The 15704-nt window shown below is 48.0% G+C and overlaps 2 protein-coding genes across 2 annotated transcripts in view; both read left to right on the forward strand.

Moving 5' to 3' along the window:
• LOC310822058 (girdin-like) overlaps positions 1 to 12510 on the forward strand; it is a gene marked incomplete at its 5' end in the record, with an annotated part of 24763 nt that extends 12253 nt beyond the window's left edge. Inside the window, 16 exons of the mRNA XM_083694348.1 lie at positions 1 to 84; positions 300 to 1384; positions 1703 to 1830; positions 2279 to 2420; positions 2668 to 2841; positions 3259 to 3420; positions 4017 to 4294; positions 4598 to 4741; positions 4922 to 5108; positions 5393 to 5538; positions 7016 to 7108; positions 7198 to 7460; positions 8291 to 8374; positions 9034 to 9282; positions 9969 to 10034; positions 10465 to 12510. The exon at positions 1 to 84 is cut by the window's left edge and continues 61 nt beyond it. Coding sequence (XP_083550474.1) covers positions 1 to 84; positions 300 to 1384; positions 1703 to 1830; positions 2279 to 2420; positions 2668 to 2841; positions 3259 to 3420; positions 4017 to 4294; positions 4598 to 4741; positions 4922 to 5108; positions 5393 to 5538; positions 7016 to 7108; positions 7198 to 7460; positions 8291 to 8374; positions 9034 to 9282; positions 9969 to 10034; positions 10465 to 11654 — 4475 coding nt within the window. The 3' untranslated portion in view covers positions 11655 to 12510. The remainder of the gene's footprint in view (positions 85 to 299; positions 1385 to 1702; positions 1831 to 2278; positions 2421 to 2667; positions 2842 to 3258; positions 3421 to 4016; positions 4295 to 4597; positions 4742 to 4921; positions 5109 to 5392; positions 5539 to 7015; positions 7109 to 7197; positions 7461 to 8290; positions 8375 to 9033; positions 9283 to 9968; positions 10035 to 10464) is intronic.
• A 141-nt stretch (positions 12511 to 12651) lies between these two features.
• Positions 12652 to 15190, forward strand: mettl26 (methyltransferase like 26). Its single transcript, XM_083693511.1, has 6 exons — positions 12652 to 12984; positions 13229 to 13391; positions 13545 to 13604; positions 14123 to 14190; positions 14408 to 14486; positions 14700 to 15190. Exons 1-6 carry the CDS (start codon positions 12791 to 12793, stop codon positions 14754 to 14756), a joined length of 621 nt encoding a protein of 206 aa, XP_083549637.1. The 5' UTR covers positions 12652 to 12790; the 3' UTR covers positions 14757 to 15190.
• Positions 15191 to 15704: the final 514 nt, after the last annotated feature.

Genomic DNA, 15704 nt, shown 5'->3' on the forward strand with positions numbered 1-15704 from the left:
TGGCTCAGAGGAGGAGCATGGAGGAGTCTCAGCACCTGGGCTGGGAGCTGGAGCAGCTGTCCAGGTCACCAGAGAACTCTGAGGGTACGCACACACAAATCAGTTACATTGAAATGATCCAACTACACAGATGTTTTACATTATAACTCCACAGGTAACAGTCTAACTAGCAAATCTTTGTATTTAACCTTTATTTATCCAGGTTTAGAGATACCTGGTCTCTAATATCTGATCTGGGGAGATAGGATTGTACAAATATTGATTGATTGATTTGTTAAAACTGCTGTGGTGGCATGCAGGTCAGAAGTCCCTGAGCGAGGAGGTCAGTGATCGCACACGGAGCCGTCTGCTGAGGCTGGAGAAGGAGAACCAGAGCCTGCTGAGGACCATAGAGGAGCTGAGAACATCAGGACCGCAACACAACCGTGACCATCTCCATGACCAGGACCAGGACCACAGCACCTCCTCGGCCTCGTTGGTCAGAAAGGAAACCTATGACACTGACACAAAGCATGGAATTGAGACAACCAGCATGTTGCTCTCCAACATGGTAACACCGGAACACACGCAGATGCACGTGATGGACCCCAACTGTTACCGCCAGGCGTCAGGGGAGCTGGAGGGAGAAGAACCAGCGAGAGGGGAGAGGGAGATGGAGACCCTCAAAGAGAGGATGGACTCTGAGGAGCAGGAGAAAGGCCAGCTGGAGGACGGGGAGTCAGGTGATCTGAAAGACCTGACCTCTGTCCTGGAAGTATTAGCAAAGGACAACCACGATCTCCATTGTGAGCCCTCTAATCCCTCTCAATGCTCCACTCCACTCAAGACCGTCAGCCCCATGAACATGAGCCCCCTTCGAGACAACGCAAACCTGGGGCTGACGACTCGCTCCCCCTCTGCTAAGCACACCGAGCGCCTGGAAGCCAAGTGCAAGGCCCTGGACACGGAGAACCACCGCCTCCAGGCGTCCCTGGACAACACGGGCCGCAAGCTCCAGCGCCTAGAGGCCGAGGTCCACGAGCTGGAGTCCGAGAACCAGAGCCTCCAGGCGGGGTTGGAGGAGTTGAGGATCTCCTCGCGGCGCCTGGAGCAACTGGAGAAACAGAACCAGACCCTGGAGCAGGAGGCCTCGGGCCTGGAGAGGGACAAGAGGAGGCTGGAGAAGGAGAATCGGCGGCTGAGGCAGCAGGCGGAGATCCAGGACGCCACACTGGACGGGAGCAACCTGAGGCTGGCCAGCCTGGAGAGGGACAACCGCGCCCTTGGGAAGGAGACCGAGGGCCTTCGGGAGACGGCCGAGAGGGTGAAGGGGCTGGAGAGGGAGAACAGGGAGCTGGCCAAGCAGGCCGCCATCGACCAGAGGACGCTGATCACCCTGAGAGAGGTGGGGGATTAGAGTCATGAGATCCGTTTTAGCTCGAAGGCATTTTCAATGGAAGTTCACTGGGAAGTTCACTGCTGTTTTCACACATTGAATATGTCAATATTGTTTAATTAGAATTTCTCCAGCAGAAGTGGAAATATCAATTGTCATCAGATTCAGGGTGTTGTACACGTCACGTCATGTCACTGTGCTCCACATACAGTCACCATTATGAATACATTGATTGGCTATATTATTATGATGAATATCAGAATGACTATAAAATGTTGTGAAAACATGATCACAAAACTGATATTCTTGGTCATCTTTGGTCTGTAGGAGTTGGTGAGTGAGAAGCTGAAGACCCAGCAGCGGGACAATGAGCTGGAGAGACTGGCCCATGAGCTGGAGATGAGAGTACTCAACCAGGAGTCACCGCAGAGTGAGGAGGAAACCTCAGAGAACAGGTGAGAACATACTGTGGTCTACACACTGGTTCACATACCAATGCATCAGGGGAGGCTGGTGGAGGTAGAAATCGGAGGACGGGCTCATTGTAATGCCTGGAATGGAATGAGGAATGGTATGGAACCCGTCTTCTGATGTCTCCCTCCACCAGCCTCCCCTTCAATACACATACCAATACACCAGTGATCCTTAATCCTGGTCCTAGAGAGCCACAGTACTACAGGTCTTTGTCCCAGCTCAGCTGTGACACGCCTGATTCAGCTAATCAAGGTTTTGAAGATCAGTTGATTAGTTCAATCAGGTCTGATAGCACCAGGCTGGAACTAAAACCAGGACCCACTGCGGCTCTCCAGGACCAGGACCCACTGCAATACACATATAGAAAGAAGAATCTATATTTCTCTCTATGGTTGAAAAAATAACATATTTTCTTTCTTTCCCACACAGTAGGTTCAAGATGCTGGAGTCGGAGCTGGAGTCATCTCTGAAGAGGTCCCTCCAGATCAAAGAGGACAAGATGGCCACCCTGGAGGCCCGCCTGCAGGAGTCCTCCACCCTCAACCAGCAACTGCGACAGGAGCTCAAGATGGTGAGTTTTGTAGAGAAAACTTAAAGAGACACTTAATTATTTTAACCTCATATTCATTATCTCCAGCACAGTACCAGTGTCTACATATGTGAGAACAGCTTATTTATGTGTTCTGTAGTCAAAAAGATAAGAGATTGTTTACATCTCATCAATATTATCTGCTGATACAATATGACCTTTGACCCCCTACAGGTAAGGCTGCTGATATCATATGACCTTTGACACCCCCCCCCCCCCCACCCTACAGGTGAGGCTGAACTACGAGGCCCTGCTGCAGCGGGAGGAGGAGGAGTGGGCAGCCGGTAGCTCCGCCCCTCCCAGGGAGATGGACAGGGCTGTGAGCGAATGGCAGCGGGAGAGCCAGGAGGCCACCAGGGAGCTGCTGAGGGTTAAGGACCGCCTTATCGAGGTGGAGAGAAATGTGAGTGTGGAATGTTCCGGAAGTCATCATACAGGTTGACTAACAACTTCCATGGGTGCATCTGGTTGCCTAGAATGTTTTGGACCTATTGTGTCGTGTTAAGGACTCAAAATCATAAATAAATTCCAACACCCTAACCCTAACCCTAACCCTAACGCAACACAAGTCAAAGTTTCCCAGCAGAAAGGTTCTGAAAAGGTTCAGAAAGGTTTCCCAGCATCCTTTTATGGATGTCTATGGAAATCTACATACAATTCTCTACCAGTGAATCTACCATCTTGACTTGCTGGTATTGTGTAGTGATTTTCTGTCCGACCATTTGAGAGAGTGAGTGAGAACAGTTAATGTTTACGCATTCATTAAATATAAGGCATTGTGTATTGATGATGTTGCCCCTCCCCTGTTCCCTGGCTGCAGAATGCGACGCTACAGGCGGAGCGTCAGGCGCTGCAGGCCCAGCTGAGGCAGCTGGAGACGCAGTCAGATGGCCTGCATGCTCAGATCCTGGCCCTGCAGAGACAGACCGCCTCGCTGCAGGAGAACAACACAGCCCTGCAGACGCACAACGCCAACCTGCAGGTCAGACGTGCTCCCTACACACTAACGCCTACACGCTACACCCTAAACCATACACACTACACCCTAACCCCTCCACACTACACCCTAATCCATACACACTACACCCTAAACCATACACACTACACCCTAACCCCTACACGCTACACCCTAACCCTACACACTACACCCTAACCCATACACACTACACCCTAACCCTACACACTACACCCTAACCCCTACACACTACACCCTAACCCCTACACACTACACCCTAACCCCTACACACTACACCCTAACCCATGCACACTACACCCTAATCCATACACACTACATTCTAACCCCTACACACTACACCCTAACCCCTGCACACTGCACACTACAGACAGACCACCTCACTGCAGACAGAAAGACATTGGTGCCAACCACCAAACTGTATTAACAACAATGCGATATGGTTAACCTACTGACATAACCACTGACATGCCATTAGTAACATGATCCATTCTGTGTAAATGTGTGTATAGTAGAGATTATGGATTAGAGTATAGATTAATACTGTTGAATCAATCCCCCTAATCTGTAATCCCCCTGGTCTGTCTTGTCTGTCATCTCCATAGGTGGAGAAATCCACCATCAACTCCCAGAGCGCCTCCCTACTGGCCCAGAACGGGCAGCTCCAGAGGCAGCAGTCGGGGGCGGAGGGCGAGCGGGAGAGCGCCGTGCGGGAGCGCGAGGAGCTGCGGGGCGTCTACGAGCAGCTGCTGAGGGACCACGAGAGGCTGGCGGCGCTGCACGAGCGGCAGGCCATGGAGTATGAGGCCCTGATGGGCAAGCACGGCTGCCTGAAGAACGTCCACCGCACCCTGGAGCTGGAGCACCGCACGCTGGAGGACAGGTGCCGGGGGACGGGGACGGGGACTGCTGTTTCACCTGCTCACTTTAGCGTGAGCTGTTAGCGACATTAGCGTAATGCAGTCAGAGGCATTAGCATTAGCATTAGCACTGAGCTGTCTTTGAGAGAGAATTTACCATCGTGTGCTGTACTGCTGTGCCACTACAAACACCTCCAGAGACTGACCTCCAATTGTGTGTGTGTGTGTGTGTGTGTGTGTGTGTGTGTGTGTGTGTGTGTGTGTGTGTGTGTGTGTGTGTGCGTGTGCGTGTGCGTGTGCGTGTGCGTGTGCGTGTGTTATTCCAGGTACAAGACCCTGCTGCAGCAGAGGGCCAGGCTGGAGGGGCTGGAGAAGGCTCTGAGGGAGGAGCAGGAGAAGATGGCCCTGGAGAAGGAACAGCACAGGACCACCACCTCCGAGTGCCGCAGACTCAGGGACGAAAAGGACTGGTGAGGCAACCACACACACACACACACACACACACACACATACACACACACACACACACTGATGAGCTCAAAATATAGACTGAAATGTAGACAGATATCATTGACAGAGGAGTACAAAGACACACACACACACACACATTTTCTCACACAGAGGGAATATCCTAAATGTTGTGTCCTCAGGCTGAACCAGACCTACCGGCAGCTGCAGAAGGACAATGAGGACCTGCAAGCCGACCATAAGAACCTGAAGACTCTGCTGAACAGCGCCAAGCTGGACCAGACCCGTCTGGAGTCTGACTTCTCCAAGCTCAAAGAGCAGTACCAGCAACTGGACATCACATCCACCAAACTGACCAACCAGTGTGAGGTATGTATTATTGACTATAAACATCTATATATATATTCTCAACAAGACCCAGAATAGTTGTTTGAATATCTCCACCATACACATTAAAATTCAGTGTTGGTAAGCTCCTCCTTATCAATAACTAAGTTATTAGTTTAACAGAAGTGTGTGTGTGTGTGTGTTTCTTAACAGAAGTGTATGTGTGTGTGTTAACAGAAGTGTGTGTGTGTTAACAGAAGTGTGTGTGTGTGTGTGTGTGTGTGTGTGTGTGTGTGTGTGTGTGTGTGTCTGTGTGTGTTCCTTAGTTGCTGAGTCAGCTGAAGGGGAACCTGGAGGAGGAAAACCGCCACCTGCTGGACCAGATCCAGACCCTGATGCTGCAGAACCGCACCCTGCTGGAGCAGACCATGGAGAGCAAGGACCTGTTCCACGTGGAGCAGAGACAGTACATGTAAAGACCCGCTCGCTGTCCCTGACAACCACCACCCTGGGTTCATAACAACCTTACAGGGGAGGCTGGCGGAGGTAGAAATGGGAGGACGGGCTCAATGTAATGCATGGAACGGAATGAGGAATGGTATCAAACACGTGTGTACAATACCATTCCTCCTTCGAGTCCATGTGTTACAATGTGCCCGTCCTCCGATTTCTACCTCCACCAGCCTCCCCTGCAACGCTACATGTACATAATGACACATACTGTAGGATTCACACGTTACCTAAAGAACTCATATAACTAATATAATTCTTAATTGTTTAGGAGACCCTACTCTAAATAACATTACATTACACATGACATTACCCATTATGATACACACACACACGCGTGCGCACACACACGCACACACACACAATTAACATAGAACCCAGAGAACACTGGGCTTCATTGTCATTTTGGAGCAACAAAAGATGAAAGCCATTGTTATACTGTGTACTGCGTTGTAATTATAGAAAATCATTGCACCAAACACATGGATCATCCTATGTAGGCCACCCAAAATACCAGGGCACTTACGGAGTCCGCTCAGAACCTCTCTGGGAACAGCCAGGTCATGGATTATTGATGACACTCTTGACTATCACTATATTTGCCAGTTTAAAAAAAAAAGGAAAAAAAAGAAAAGTTGTCTGACCTAAAAAATTCCTTCTGTCGTCATTAGCCTAGATCGAACACATCTCTCCTGTGGTTGAGTTTTATCTACAGGGCCTATGGGGCGGTATAAATACTGGAAACCCGGCCCTAATAGTTAGATTAGATTAGATTAGATTAGATTCAACTTTATGGTCATTGTGCAGAGTACAAGTACAGAGACAACGAAATGCAGTGACATCAGTGTCTAACCAGAAGTGCAAAAAAGCAGAAAAGTGCAGTGTGAACAGTATATACAGGTAGTGCAGTATATGCGCAGTATAGTAGTGCAGTATAGTATAAGTAGTGCAGTGTAAGCAGTATCTGAATTAGTAGTAGCATTATAAGCAGAATAAATAGAATGCAGTATGAACAGTGTAAGCAGCATATGAGCTGTACAGGCAATGCAGTATAAGCAGTATATATGTCTTAATAGTAACATTAGAGTAAATAGCAGAATAAATATGGAATGCGGTATGAACAGTATAAACAGGTATGTACAGATATGTGCAGTGTATTAACAGTAGTTAAGTTCTCTCCAACTGCTGTGCGGTAAAGTTGCAGGGATCAGACAGTGTGACAGTTGAGTCGGTTCAGCCTGGCTATTGTAGAGATGGAAACAGATCTGGCGGACATCTTTGTTTATGTTATCTCAGGTCATGGTTTCTCTCTGAAAGACAGTGATGTTTTCTCTCTCTTGTGAATGTGGGGGAAGGTTGTGGGAAAGTAAAAGAAGTACTGTGTAGTTTTTCTACAAATTGGCGGTTTAAGTTTTCTTATTCTTTCTTCTCTTTCTCAGAGACAAGTTGAATGAGCTGAGGAGACAGAAGGAGAAGCTGGAGGAGAAGATTATGGACCAGTACAAGTTCTACGACCCCTCGCCTCCACGGAGGTATGGTGTGGATAAACACGCACACACACACACACACACACACACACACACTCTCTATCTCTCTCATACCCGGTTTTTAATTTCCCCAGGCGTGGGAACTGGATCGCCCTGAAGATGAGGAAGCTGATGAAGCCTCGGGGTCGCGAGCGGGGGGGTGACCCTGACCGTGACCGTGACCGCGAGCGCTCCTTGACCCCCTCGCGCTCGGGCTCCTGCGAGGTCCTGGGCGGTGAGGGCCCCGCTTCCTCCTCCTCCTGCCAGGACAACGGCTCCTTCATGGGCTCGGATGGCTCCGGGGGCTTCACCACCACCTCCATAGCCGACACCGTCTCCCCCCATAGGAGGAGCAGCAGTGAGTATGACCTCCTTTTCCTCTCCCATTGTGCTGCGGCCAGGCAAGCAGGCCTCATTGGCCAGGCGGCAGAAACAGCCTATCCAATCCACCGCAGGCCCCCCACCCCGCTACGAGCCATAGGCCACCAGGAAGTGAGAGCTAGGCCCCTCCCTCCTCCACGACCGCCACCGCCAAAGAGGGATGTGGGCGGCACCATTTACAACAGGCCGCTCCCCCCACCACTAGCCATTGGACAGGGAGACAGGGCTCACTCGATGGCACCGCTAGATGCATCTTCATTGGAGGGCTTTGCAAAACAGACTCCTCCCATTTGTATTAAGATCGACCCACCGCCCAGGCACTTTAGTCAGAGATCACTAAGACGTAATAAAACTATTTTCTGGTAACAACTCTTCCGTTGTTGTGGTTTGGATGTGTGGTCCCCTGTATGGGTGGAGAATACCAGTGCAATGCATACACTTTCATCTTCAATATTCGTATTTCTAAAATGCTTTTCCCCCCATATGTGCCCTTGATGTATTCTATGTGTGTCTGTGACAGTGCATGGAAAGACATATGTGTTGGTATTATGCTATATGTGTGTGTGTGTGTGTGTGTGTGTGTGTGTGTGTGTGTGTGTGTGTGTGTGTGTGTGTGTGTGTGTGTGTGTGTGTGCTCGTGTGTGTGTGGATCCTCCCCAAGCCTTGTGTTTCGTCTCCTCCTGCATCAGTCTTGTGTGTGTGTGTGTTAATGTGTTCTCTCCATCCCCCTCCCCCCCTCTCTCCCTCAATCCCCCCCCCCCTCCCGTGTCTCTCCCCCCCCCCCTTGTGGTCACGCGCTGTATAAAGTAGCCACCCTGAACATCTTTCCCCTTATGAGGAACAGACTGAAGGAGAAGGACAGAGTCAAGTCCCTCTTCCGTCGTTCCATGTGTAAGAAACACGAGGAACCCTCCGTGTCCGCCCGCCTCATCTCCGCCGCACTTGACTTCGCCTCCTTTCTTTAACCTCATTAGCGAACTGTGCTTCTGTTTCCTTCCGTCAGCCGTTGTCGGTGTGCACAGACGATCCTAGACATTTGCTGTTATAGTTTGCTTGGAATTATTATTTGCAAGTTGTGTCGCTTTGGCAAGATTTCCAGGCTGAGAACACTGTGTGCTATTGAGCTCCGCCAAGCAATGCTGTTGAATATTGATATCCATATCCATACACTGCTTCTTCTCACTGTTGTTATATAGATCAAACTCTCAGAGCAAGCAGGCACAGTAACACAACCATACGATCACGCATCTCTTATCATCATCCTCCCCCGTGAACATCTTTTGGCTCATGTACTTTAATACTTTAATGACATGTAGTTCTTCAGAGTGACACTAGGGGTCAGGGGAATACTGGTGCATTGCAGGGGAATACAGATGATTGCATTAAGATGTAGTTTCTAGGGACCAGCTGCCTGAGGGTACAGGAAAGAAAGAAGGAAGAAACAGCATCTCCCTCCATTTACAGAGGAGTTGACTCACCTCTCTCCACTCCCCCCCCCCCCCACCCTCACTCCTCCTCCTCCTCCTCCTTCTCCCCACCACCCATTTCAGCCCTGAATGACCTGGCTTACCCCTCAAACCTGTCTGACGTCCAATGGGCAGCCAGCTCTGAGCAGCTGGAGAGGTTAGAGGTCGAGGATGACAGGAAGGAGGCGTTGGCGTTGACCTCATCAGTGGCGTCCTCCATGTTGTCCATCAACCATCAGCTCACTTCTTCATCATGTCATCTCACCACCTCCACCACCACCTCCACCACCACCTCCACCACTGAGCCAGACATGTCAGAGATCTGGGTGGAAGGTAGAGACGTTCGCTAGCCATATCACTTCATTTGTCACTCCTAGAAAAAAAGGGTTCCTGTCTCCGGCCGTCCCCGTGGGAGAACCCTTTTGAAGAACCATTTTGGGTTTCCATGTAGGACCCTTTCAGCTCCACTTAGAACCCTCTGTGGAACAGTGGTTCTACATGGAACACAACATGGTTCTACGTGGAACCAAAAACGGTTATTTAAAGGGTTCTCCCACCTGGACAGCTGAAGAACCCTTTATGGTATTCTAAGAGTGTATGGTGGGCAAAGGGACATCAGGCAGCTAATGTGCTATATAAACTAGCATCACATTTGACCTATGGAAGAATAGTCATGCAAAGTACAATGTTATTCAAGTTATAGGGTTAGGGTTAGGGTTATCGAAGGGTTATTATGCCAAAGGTATGCCGTTTTTATACAGATGTGTTGGATGCCTTAGACATCAGAGATACGCCCATTCTAATTTCTTCGGACCCAGTTGCTTGCTTACAGTCCTTCTCAATGTCTCAGTCTTCTTCTTTTCAGAGAAACACCATGTCGATACTTTTGTTTGCCATTCATACAACCCAGCAGCTTCCCATAATGCTTCAGAATGCAGAATTAACCGCAACACAGCTCCATTACAGCCGTCCGGTGTTGTCTCATTTTCTGGCCTTCTGGCCATTTCTGTGACCCACAGACAAGGACTCCAGTGATAGTGCTGTGCCGTCTGGCTTTGACGAAGGTGATGGAATACAAAGTAACGGTAGGCAGTTTCACAGAGTGTAATTATTGAGGGGATTCACTATGTACAGATGTATAAACATCCTGGGATTTAGGAGTAAATCCATGAAACTGTCAACATGGCCTTGATTCAGATTAATCTCTGTCTCTGTCCAAAAATAGTCCAGATCGGACTGAATGGCCTGAGCAATGCTGCCCCCTGTAGGCAGAGATATCATATTACAGTAATATGGCATTACTGCGATATTACAATGGCTATGATATTAACGTGATATTATTTCATGCTTAGTTACTTGAGTAAGTGTTGAGTTACTTTCAAGTAAGATGTTCAATTCTAATAAAGGCTTTTTAATTGATATTGTTCGGTGATTTTTTATTTTTTTTGTGGTTACGTTACTTTTTGTACGTTTGTAACCTTAAACAACCGTTCTCTTCCTCGCTTCTTCCTCCAGGGATAAATGGGATCCAGAGTCGTGCCCAGAGCGAGAGCAGCGGCGAGTTCAGCCTCAGCCTGGACAACGAGCCCTGGTCCAACGGCAGCAGCCCCGTCCAGCGGCCGCCGTCACGCCGCTCCTCCTCCTGCCACGCCCCCACCGACACCTCCACCCCCCGACACACACAGCCGACCTCGCCCAATACGTACACGCAGCGCTGCACCACGCCACCGCACACCAAACACAGGGAGAGGGCCGTGAAGGACTCTTCTCCCATTCCCACCACACACACACAGTGTTCGGCCCCCTCCACACAATCGCAGAGAGAGGGGGCCACCCAGGACCCCTGGCCTTCCAGAAGGGGCTTCCGGAGTATCCGAGCCCCCCGGTGCCTCTCCAACGGAGCTCCCCCTAAACCAGGGCAAGGGCCTCCCGGTAGCGTGTTGTCCCGATGTGGCTCGGACAAAACGGAGGTCACGCGGGCATCGGCCGTGTCCTCCATCACGGTGCTCTACGTCCAGGGCAAGTCCTCCTCCGTGTCAGGCTGCCTCAACTGCTTCACCACCCCGCTGGGGAAACAGGGGCGTCTGAGAGGCCCGATGTCCCATTCGCCCTCCACGCTCCCCCGGGCCAGCAGGGTCATCTCCACGGCCGAGGGCTCCTTGCGGCGTTCCAGCGTCTACAGCGACTCTCGGGTAGCGGCGATAAGAGTGGATCCCTCACCTCCACCTGTCAGTGGATCAGACGAGAACCGGAACCAGGATGAGGAAGGCACAGCGGGTCAGAATAACCAACCCGATCCAGATGTTAACGGGAGCGAGCCGTTGCCACCGATGAAGCCCCCCAGAGACCCGGCAGCGGCAGCAGACCGGCCCAAATCCTCCTGCCAGGAGTCCCTCTTCAGTTCCCCGTTCACCCTCGACTCTGTCTTCTCCAATACCATCTTCAGTTCAGAGTCTGTGGTCGACACCAGTCATGGTGACAATAATAATAAAGATAAGAACCAGACCTTCCTCTGTCTGAACCCCTCCTTGGTCCGGAACATCAGTTGCCCACCCTTGAGGCAGGAGTCCACTAATGGCACAGCACAACCTGGGCTCCAACTGGAAACTGCTCAGAGCCAAAATGGCGGACATGAGGTGACCGAGGGCGGTGGTGACCAAGCCTCGGTGTTGAATTCGGATGACAAGCATTTTGTAGTTGCATGAATATGTTCACATGTTGAGTTATCCGGTCGAAATAGGTAGTTGCAATGCCAATCCTATTATCTCGGTTAAAGAAAGAAGCACACAACAAACTTATTTTCTCTTGTGTTGATGCGATTGGCTATTCTCCCCTACAGCTGCTTTTGAAGCAGCAGACATTTTTGGTTGTCACCTGTCATGCTGTTGTGCCAGTCACCACAACCCTGTTATTGTACTGTAAGCTTTCTGTTTTTAGGAACCACTGTAAATGATTAGGTGAATGAATTAAATTTAATGCTAAGATGCCCTTGTAACTTTACCAATAATGTACAACATTGCCAGACTTTTCTTGTTTTCTGTTTCCTAATAACTAAGGTGTTGATAGAATATACCTTATGTGTGTCCAACTGACATGGAATACTTTATTGTATTGTTTTGTTACTTTGTTACAGCTTTCATATTACCATGTGATGTCCAAAAGCACATTGACAATCCTCCTTTGTTGTTTATGATATTCTGCTCTGCCAAAACCCTCTCAGTATTGTGCATTGAATGTTTTAACTTTGTATTTATAAGTTTGTGTTTGCTCAGTCTCTATAAATGCGTTATTAACCCCCTTATTATTTCTACGTAGACTCTATTATTTGTTGTGTATGTCCTCATACATTGATTATACTTAATTGACATGTGGGTACTGTAAAATGCTGTGTTGTTATTTGTTTGTAGCCTATTGTTACTGCTGAAAAGGCAATTCCTATTTATGTCAGGAAAACTGAGATGGTCTGCAATGGAAAAATGTATAAATATTGTAAAATAAAAGGTGAGCATAGACTTTTAAAGCCACAGACTGTACCTGAATGCGTTTATTTTCCCTTGAATAAAGCCCTTTATCATTACTGTGTATGTTTTTTATTATTCATATTCATTGTTTAGTCACTTTTTGCATCCTTATCAAACGTTGTGATTTTGAATGGACCCGTGAGATGATTTCATACCATGTGACGAGATGCGGAAGTTCATGCAATACTAACTGTGCGTATCCAGTCAAGCGCTATTATTGAGGGTCTTGTTATTGGCGGTGTTTCCATCAGCTTGTTCAACTGGCGTGGTTACATCAGTTGCATCATTTAGCGCGGCGAGTGTACCCCGGTTTTGGCAAAATGCTGAATGCTGCCTCTGCCGAGAGGAACAAGGAGCCCATTCTTGCGGTGCTCCGTGATTCTGTGGATGTGGTGAGACCGCTCAGTGCGCTGGAGATCTCTTCTGGCACGGGGCAACATGTCGCTCACTTCGCGCAGTCTTTACGGAACATCACCTGGCAGCCGTCAGAATTTGATCGGCAGTGTCTGGCCAGGTGAGTTTACAGTACAAGCTTGCATGATCATTCGGATTATAATGTCATATACATAGAATGAGAAGTAGCGGACTGCTGCGGCTACAATATGTCCGGTCCGATCGTTAAATATGCGCCCCAAAAGGGTCTCCCCTATTCATGCAATTATTTGATCATGAGAGTAGCAAGCACGTTCGTTACGGTGAGCATTGTTTTGTTGACGCATGGATCAATGATTGAGAACCATCGCTTTTGTTCCCACTAGTATAGAGGCGTACAGGGCGCATCACAGCCTGGACAATGTGAAGCCCGCCATCCACCTCGATGCCTCTCTGCCCTGTGAGAACTGGTGCGGGATACAGCCCGAGTCCCTGGATCTGGTGCTCAACATCAACATGATCCACATCTCGACTATGGCCTGCGTAGAGGTGAATGCTGACACCATGCATATGTAACAACACTATCTTGTGTAAAGGCCTACTGGTACATTCTAGAGAAAAATGTTGCTGCTCCAAAAAAATGTATTATGTGAATATGTTATGCAGAACACGTTTCATGTCACCGCTGCTTTTTTACGACAGGGTTTGTTCAAAGGAGCAGGGACAATCTTGAAGCCACAAGGAGTGCTGTTGACATATGGGGTATGTATGTGCAGGTTGCAACTCTGGGTAACCTATTGTATTATTGTACTGCCTGCCGCAATATGACTGTACAACTGTACAAATCAGGCTGGGGGATGTTAAGTCATACTGGACTGTTCCTACTGTATATAATGTTTAAGATGTCTATTTTATTATATTATTATATTGTCACTTCATTTTGTAGTTGTTTGTGATGTGAGCTGCTGTAACACCTTAATTTCCCCTCAATAAAGTACCTATATATCTCTATCTATTGTGTTATAAGGGCAGTATTACAACTTTTTAGCCGCACACCAGGGGAGGTTGGTGGAGGTAGGAATCGGAGGACGGGCTCATTGCAATGCATGGAATGGAATGAGGGATAGTATCAAACATGTGTCTTTGATCTCATTCCATTCCATGCAGTACAATGAGCCCGTCCTCCGATTTTATGCCAACACCAGCCCCTGCCGCACACACTGGTTTACCTTAAAAATATTGTCAGTGTGCCACTCATTTCTCTTACTCCGTCTCTCCAGCCCTATGCTGTCAATGGACAGATCACCCCACAGAGCAACGTTGACTTTGACCATAGTCTAAGGCTAAGGTAAGTATAGGCTATGGAGTATGTATGAGTCTCAACATATCTAAGTATCTTTAACTATAAACGTCAGTTCACATCAAGCTCATGGCAGGTGTGTGTGTGTGTGTGTGTGTGTGTGTGTGTGTGTGTGTGTGTGTGTGTGTGTGTGTGTGTGTGTGTGTGTGTGTGTGTGTGTGTGTGTGTGTGTGTGTGTGTGTGTGTGTGTGTGTGTCTTTTCCAGGTGTCCAGAGTGGGGCTTAAGAGACATCTCGGTGCTTAGGTCTATGGCAGAGAAGAGTGGCTTGTTCATGGAGAAAATGGTGAGAACCTCCATAGATCCATAATTGATGTGCTTTGTCTTAAAAAAAAGACTGATCCTGTCTGTTGTATGAATTGTGCTAAACTAAAAATCTATTAAGGCTATAATATTGAAAGACGCCATATTGATACATAATATCCATATTAACTCATCACACGGTTGTAACAAATCTTACGTGATGATCGAATTATAATCCCCTTCCTTCTTTGTGTAGGTGGACATGCCAGCCAACAACAAGTGTCTTCTGTTCCGGAAGGAGAGCTTGGTGTGAAGAACACAGGGTCATTGTGCCACTTTTGTCTGAGGTTCTATTCCATCAGAAATGCACCATTGTAATGAACTATTCGCACAGGATGGCTGTTGAATGAATCACCAGTTTGTTTATAATGAACCTGGACTGAAAACGTATCTCAACAGTGGAGGCCGGTGGAGGTCGAAGGACACAGGACGGGCTCCTTGTCATGCATGGAATGGAAACGAGGAATGGTATCAAACCGTTCCTCATTCCATTCCATGCATGACAATGAGCCCAGCCTCCGATTTCTACCTACACCAGCCTCCACTGTATCTTAATCAATGCCAATTTAATTGAAACCAGATTACATTCCCTTAACTCACATCTCCCCGATCCGCACAAAGTAATTTGCACACTGGTTTTATACAGTATTGTGTACACTTCAAATGGTTTGATTCACTCTTGTATTGATTAAAGTGAATATGATTCATCAAAGAGTGTTCTTTATTTCATGTCTGCGTTATTCTTTGAATTATTTCCTCCCACTCCAGAAAAGGGTAGACAGATATTTTATTTATTCATTCAACCGTTACAAAGAAGAGGAGTGCATTGCAGCAGCTGCAGAATTTGAAGAAAGGAAGTTGAAAACAACATATTACATACAATACAGCAGTGGTACAATAAGTGTTATAACAAATAGAAAGAGCTTAGGCATTAACATGACACTTGTATACATCAATGAATGAATAATAACACTGTCAGTGGGATATACAAACAAAGATATGCTTGCTTCATATTTTTGAAAAGGCCTGCTTCTGCACACCCTTCCGACAACTCAGTCAGTCATTATTGGACAAAGGATGTTGACGGACCAGACCGTTAGCATTGTTGTAGCCATGCTGTTGACATTGTTTGGAATGTCAGTTCTTGGTTTTTAGGCGAGCTGGAGAGAGGGATGTGACGCCACAAAGTTTCTTATCCTGT

The sequence above is a fragment of the Argentina silus genome (assembly GCF_951799395.1).
Source record: "Argentina silus genome assembly, chromosome: 22".
Classification (NCBI taxonomy): Eukaryota; Metazoa; Chordata; class Actinopteri; order Argentiniformes; family Argentinidae; genus Argentina; species Argentina silus.